Source organism: Fonticula alba (genome assembly GCF_000388065.1).
Source record: "Fonticula alba strain ATCC 38817 unplaced genomic scaffold supercont2.6, whole genome shotgun sequence".
NCBI classification, from domain to species: Eukaryota; order Rotosphaerida; family Fonticulaceae; genus Fonticula; species Fonticula alba.
The window spans coordinates 1,639,814-1,646,236 of record NW_009242976.1 but is presented as its reverse complement, the minus strand read 5'-3'; the positions used below and the strand labels follow the sequence as shown (position 1 = coordinate 1,646,236).

Here is a 6,423-nt window from a genome sequence, read left to right as displayed (position 1 = left end):
CCCCTCCCCGGCTTCTGACACTCGTACACCAGCAGACCTTTTTTTCTCTCGCAACCCCCCAGCAGATTACCACCATGCCCTGTGTGTCTGCCCCCTCGACCCCCTCCCCGGCCGGGGCGAACGCCGTGGATACCACGCCCCCCGGTGGCGGCGCCCTCCCCGACATGGCCTCCAGCGTGATCGCCTCCTACGTGTCGCCGCTGGGCGGCTCGGCCGAGGAGTCCTCCGCCGCACACCCCTCCGTCTCGCTGGTGGACCTGCCCGACTCGGCATCCAGCATGAATGCCCTGAGCCCGGAGGCCCGGATGGCCCTCCTTCGGCGGCCGTGGCGCGGCCCGGTCGGCACCTACCCGGCCGTCTGGCTGGACGAGTTTGGCCGCGGCCACGGCGAGGGCGGCTTCGAGGATGAGGCTGCGCAGTGCGTACCCGAGTTTCCCCCCCCCCCTCCTCCCCCACGGCCACCATGTGCCCCTCCCTCCGCACCCACTGACCCGCATGCACGCCCACGCCCACACACACACACACACACACAGCCTCGCCTTCATCCACCAGCTCCCCAGCCCGCTGGCCAACCTGCCGGACCACCTGAAGCTCCCCCCCCTCTCCGAGGATGAGACCCGCCGGGGCAAGATCACCGTCGTCCTGGACCTCGATGAGACCCTGGTCCACTGCCGCATGCAGCCGTGGGAAACCTCGCACGATGGCTACGACCCGGACCTCAACCCGAGCATCACCAATTTCTACGACGTCAACCGCAATGAGCCGCCCCTGGAGGAGATGGAGTTCGAGATCGTCGTCAACGGCCAGCCCCTGCGGGTGTATGCCCGGCTGCGCCCCAAGCTCCGGGAGTTCCTCCAGGCCATGGCCGACGAGCCGGAGATCTTCGACGTCGTGGTCTTCACCGCCAGCCAGGCCGTCTATGCGGACGCCCTGCTGGACCGCATCGACCCGGCTGGCAACTTGGTCTCGCACCGCCGCTACCGTGACACCTGTGTCCAGGTGGGCCCGCTCTTCGTCAAGGACCTTCGCGCCCTCGGCCGGCCTCTGGACCGCGTGGTCCTCGTCGACAATGCCCTCCTCTCCTTCGGCTACAACATGGACAGCGGCGTGCCCATCCGGTCGTGGTACGGCCGCGACCGGTCGGACCGGGCCCTGCACGAGCTGACCGAGCTCATGTTCGAGACGGCCGAATTCTGCGGCACCCGCCGTCGCGATGGCAGCCTCTTCCGCGCGGCCGAGGCCCTGGCCGCCCTGGGCACCACCGGCGCCTCCGCCTCCTCCCCCTCCTCCGGGTCAAGCGCCGCCTCGCTGTCCCCCTGCTCGGTGCTGACGCCGCCCCTGACCAAGCAGCTGTCCTTCAATGGCACCGCCGCCGGCACCAGCCCGGCCGATGCCGCCGCCGCCGCCGCCGCCCCGGCCAGCTCGTCCCAGGACTCCACCGACTCCGAGTCCGCGGATGATGACAGCGACACCGGCGGCGCCCCCTCGGCGGCGGCCCTCACTCGCGATCGCTCCTCCTCCTCGGTGCACTCGCAGTCGGCGGCCGCCGACTCCAGCCAGCAGCCCCCCTCTCCCTCGGCCGGGACCGAGGGTGCCGATGCGGCGGCCGCCGCCACCTCCTCGCCCAAGGCCCAGCCGCTGCGCGACATTCGTGAGCTCCTGATCGAGCGCTTCGCCATGCCGATGCGCCTCAACCGTCACATCCCCCCGCCGCCGATCACCGAGAGCGGCTGGTCCCTCGGGTGGTAAGGAATGGGAAAGGGGGGGCGTGCGGCGGGGGAGGGGGCGGACAACACCGCTCCTCCCTCCCCCCCCCCCTTCTCCTTCCCCTCCCTCTTTCAACACCTCCACATAAAAGTTGATAGACGGCCGGCTGGCTGACGGCGGCGGAGGAGGGCGCGTGTGTCTGCCTTCTTTCCTTTTTTTGGCTTCGCTCCTGTCCTACACACGCAGGGCCCGCCGCGCCGCGCACGGCACGCCCCCCTCCTCCCTGCATTTCCTCCCCCTCAATTTTTCATATGCCCCCTTGCCTGGTGGCTCCTTCTTTCCTCCCCCCCCCCTTTCAGACACACTCCATGCTGCAGTCTGTGTAGTCCTTGTTAGTTCAGTTCTTCCCCCTCTTTTCTCCATCCGGTCGCTTTTCATCCCGGACCAGGAGGGCAGCGCATGTACCACCACCTCTCTCCTCTCCGTTTGTTTGGGTTTCCCCGTTCTCCTTGGGTCGGGGTGGGGCGGCCGGTAAAGGGGCAGGGGCAGGGGCAGGGGGGGGGGAGCTCCAACAACAGCTAAAGATCCTCTTGGAGAAGCACCAAGCACCGGGAGGGGGGGCCGCTGGCCACATGTACCGGCGAGAGTTTGCCACCGGACCCGGGGGGGATGGCGCGCCGCCCGTGCATGCGCGCACGAGAGCGGGGAACGGGCAGAGAGAGAGGAGGGACGCCAAGAGGCGCGGGGGGGGGGGGGGGGAGAAAAGCCCGCTCGGTGCCCTCCCACAAGGCCCAGGGGCCGGCCAGATTGCGGCTCCGCCCCCTTTGCGACGAAACGCCATTCGTGGTCATGGCCCGGGCGGCGGAGCAACACGACAGAGGCCGTGTGCTCGCCCGATGAGAGGGAGCCGGAGCCGCAACAGCCATTGTGCCAGGCCGCGCTCTGTACCCGGCCCCCACTCAGACCGAGCGGAGCGCACAAATTGCTCGGGGCCCAGCGCCGCCGGTGCCACACCGGCGCCCAAGGAGCGGGGACCGCCCGCCGGCGGTGTGTTCGTCCGGCGAAAAGATCGCCCGCCACGAGTGTCCCCCCGCCCCCATTGTCCGGCGGACGCGCCCGTCCCCCCTGGGCCGCACACCGGCGGCTGTCGCCGAAACCGCAGAGCACCGCCCCGCAGGGAGCCGCAGGCAGCCGCAGGGCAGGAGCAAGGGCCAGGTCGAGGTGCGAGGCATCGGAAGGGCCGCAGGAGATGGCATGCGGGCTCTCGGTGCCAGAGCGTTGGAATTTTGCCATTCAGTTCCGGCCGAAGCTCCCTCGCCCGGGCGAGCAGGCTTCCCGGTATGACGATCTGATTAAATAGTGTGCCAATACTCCGCGCCATGCGTGATGCTGCATCGCTCGTGACCCGCGCCCCTTTTCGGCAATCGGGCCGCCAGCCGATGGGAGACCGTTTGGCCCCCCCCCCCCCGGTCCCGGCCGTCATGTCTTCCCGCGCGCCCTCCCTCTCCCCCGGCCGATCGCCCCTCCCCACCAGCTTGGCCTTTCCTCAACGCCCCTCGACAACCTCCCCCATGCACATCCCCCCCTCGCCCGGCCGGCCAGCTCGTCTGGGAGGCACCGGCCCGCTCCAGGACCTGATCCGGGACATTCACCTTGCCCCGGGGGCCGGGCCACCTCCACCGGCTGACAACAGTGCGCGCCTGCGGTGTGCGGCCCGGGGCAAAGATCGCCCCGGCCCCCCCCCCCCCCCTCGCTGACGACGCCTTCCGCCTCACCTCTTTCCTCCTTTTCCTTCTCTTTGCTTCTCCCTTACTTTTCCCCCTCCTCTTCTCTCTCCCCTCCCCCCCCCCCTCCCGTCCTCGATCTCATCAAAAAGCCACCCTGCTGGTCAAGGGCCCCTACCTTTTCTTTCACTACGATCACCCAGAGTCCCTGGCTCTCGGCCCGGCAGGACCGACTCCGGCCCCCTCGGCGCCCGATCGCTCGCTTCGTGACATCCTGGCCGGCCTGGAGCGCCTGTCCACCGAGGCCGGCACCGCCGCCGGCACCGCCACGACTGGCGGCATGGCCCCCCTGACGGCCGATGCGGGGTGGGGCTGTGCCTACCGGTCGCTTCAGACACTGGCCTCCCACTATGCGTTTGCGGCGCGCGCGCGACTACGCGTCGCTGCCTCCCGCGGGGAGTCTCCCCAATCGCCAGCCACCGCGACCCTGCCACTGCCGGACGATCGCCTGCCCGGCGAGCCGCTGCTTGTCCCGTCGGTGGCCGCTCTGCAAGAGGTCATTCGGCGGCACCTCGGCACGCCGTCCCTCGGCTCGGCAGAGTGGATCGGCACGGCCGAGGTGGCACAATTGATGGATCTCCTCTACGAGGTGCGTGTTGCCTTGGCCGGCATCGCCCCGGCAGAGCGGCTCCCTTCGTGTCACTCACCCCCGCGCTCCGCCCAGGTCCCCTGCCGAGTGGTGCACATGGCACCTGGTGCGGGACTCCCCCTCGAGACTCTGGTCAATCACTTCATGACGGTGGCCACTCCGGTGATGCTTGGTGCGCGACATCCGACCGGCCGCCGGCACGACCCCGGGCCTGCAGTGCCTCTCGCCGCCCCGCCCCGCCCCGCCCCCCGCCCCCCCCCCTCTGTGCTGACCCTCTGCCCTCGCCCCTCCTCGTGACTCTGCCCTCCGCCGGTGCCCAGGCGGCAACTCCAAGGCCTTCACCATCCTTGGCATCAGCCTGGCGGGGGACGACGCGCTGGACCTCCCGGCGCACGTCCCCCTGTCATGCCCCGGTGTGCGTCTGCTCATGCTAGACCCCCATATTGTCTGGCAAAAGGCCTGGTCCGGCGAGGCAGCACACGCGGAGTACATCGGAGCCCTTCTCCGGCAAGGCGCCTGCCAGTGGAAGGTGCGCCTGCCGGTGTCGAGATGGAATGGTCACATACACACATCCACGCACGCACGCACGCACGCACGCACGCACTTGGCGACCTGCACTGACCCAACAGCCCCCTCCTCCTCCTGCCAGCCCCTGCATGCCATTTTCCAAACGGACACCTTCTACAACTTCTGCCTCCCCATCAAGCGAGGCGACTGAAGCCCGCCTCACCTCCGCCTGCAGCAATACAAAAAAAAGGCACAGCACATATGGGAGAGGTTAATGGGGAACATGTGCCTTATTGGACGACGACGCGCAAATGCTCTCCCTCAAGAATGGGAAGTGCCGAGGAGAGGGCAGGATCTACTCGGACAGGAGGGCCAGCTCCTCCTCGCTGCCCTCGGCCGGAGCCAGGGAGGCATCGACAACAAACTGCCCAGCCCGCCAGAGGGCCAGGAGCTCGCGCGCCACGGCCGCCTCTCGGTTCGTGAAGGCACTCTGATAGGTGGCCCCCTTGGCGGTGGTCTCATGGGCGTTGGCCATGGCCACGGAGAGGCCGGCACTGGAGCGTGCGTATGCCGGGCAGGGGGGGAGGGGGGGGGGGGAGAGGCGAGATCAGTCAGCACAGGGTGTGGGCCACTCGCAACAAAAAAAAAAGCCGGATGGGGGGGCGGGCAGGCGCCCAGCCAAGGGACGGAGAAGGTGCACGCCAAAGACTACGCACTACTGCAGGAACTCCAGGTCATTCTCGCCGTCGCCGAAGGCCACCACATTATCCACCGTGGTCCCGGGGAGCGGGCCGTCCGGGGCACCGAGGACGGCCATCAGCTTGCGCAGCCCCTGGCCCTTGTTGATGCCGGGGGCCAGCGCCTCGACGAAGAACTGCGCCGGGACAACGGTCGGGACCTCGGCATCCGGCAGGGGGACCCCGCCGGCGCCGGCCTCGGCGATCTGCCGGACCAGCTTCCTCATCGAGGCCTCCAGGGCCACGGTGGCCGAATGCTTCAGGTCCTCGGTGAACAGGATGACCTTGGTCGAGGGGGAGGGATGGTTCCGGAGGAAGTGCAGCGCATCATCCAAAACCACATGCGGGACCTGGCCGAGGCACTGACGCGTCGGACCGGGGCAGTCGCGCCCCGAAGCAGGGTGAGTGTGGGCGCCTGGAATGAAGGGGGGGTGGCGGCGGCGGCGGCCGCGGCCGCGGCAAAAGAAGGCAGCGGCAAAAGGGCCGGAAGCAAAGTCCCTCCCCCGCAACGCACCCCATACATCTGGATCGACACCGTGTCCTTGAAGCGCCGGTCACAGTAGAGCACATCATCAATGTACAGGTTGAAGGGGAGCCCACGCTCCAGGGCCCACTCCACCAGGCCAATGGACACCGGCAGGGGAAGCGGCGTGTGGAAGATGACGTCGCCACCGATGGACACCGCCGGCGGGACGCCGGTCTTGGCCAGAAAGGCCGCCGACGCCGCCCGGCAGGCATCATCCTCGGCCAGGGCCGCCGCCGGGATCGGCCGGTCGAAGGGGACCTCCGTGCGGTCGGGCAGCAGCACACGCGTCGGGTTGTGATGCTGATCCCCGGCGCGTCCGCCGCGCGTCAGCGCGCGCGCACCGTTGTACGTCACCACGTAGCAGTCCAGGCCGATGGCGTGCTCGTGCAGCACCGCGCCGGGGGTCATCCGGCCGGTGGCAATGACAACGGTCATGCCTTTCGGGGCAGGGTGCGTCAGGGGGGTCAGAGAGGGAGAGAGGGGGGGTGGTCGTGTTTCACATATGCACACCATGGCTGGAGAGCAGGCGCAGAACCCTGCGCGAGGCATTCGGAACCGTGTTCTCCGCGTTCA

General features: G+C 68.9%; 3 protein-coding genes across 3 annotated transcripts; 2 read left to right on the top strand and 1 right to left on the bottom strand.

Moving 5' to 3' along the window:
• Positions 1 to 27: 27 nt before the first annotated feature.
• H696_04025 (hypothetical protein) lies at positions 28 to 1,769 on the top strand. The gene is made up of 2 exons (XM_009497896.1): positions 28 to 418; positions 534 to 1,769. The coding sequence occupies exons 1-2, from the start codon at positions 75 to 77 to the stop codon at positions 1,747 to 1,749; spliced, it is 1,560 nt and encodes a 519-aa protein (XP_009496171.1). The 5' UTR covers positions 28 to 74; the 3' UTR covers positions 1,750 to 1,769.
• Positions 1,770 to 3,178: 1,409 nt separating this feature from the next.
• On the top strand, positions 3,179 to 4,847 carry H696_04024 (hypothetical protein). The gene is made up of 5 exons (XM_009497895.1): positions 3,179 to 3,399; positions 3,584 to 4,080; positions 4,156 to 4,252; positions 4,401 to 4,609; positions 4,730 to 4,847. The coding sequence occupies exons 1-5, from the start codon at positions 3,189 to 3,191 to the stop codon at positions 4,796 to 4,798; spliced, it is 1,083 nt and encodes a 360-aa protein (XP_009496170.1). The 5' UTR covers positions 3,179 to 3,188; the 3' UTR covers positions 4,799 to 4,847.
• A 15-nt stretch (positions 4,848 to 4,862) lies between these two features.
• On the bottom strand, positions 4,863 to 6,423 carry H696_04023 (hypothetical protein). The gene is made up of 4 exons (XM_009497894.1): positions 6,361 to 6,423; positions 5,839 to 6,287; positions 5,304 to 5,686; positions 4,863 to 5,141 (listed from the first exon to the last, which is right to left on the bottom strand). The coding sequence occupies exons 2-4, from the start codon at positions 6,283 to 6,285 to the stop codon at positions 4,943 to 4,945; spliced, it is 1,029 nt and encodes a 342-aa protein (XP_009496169.1). The 5' UTR covers positions 6,286 to 6,287; positions 6,361 to 6,423; the 3' UTR covers positions 4,863 to 4,942.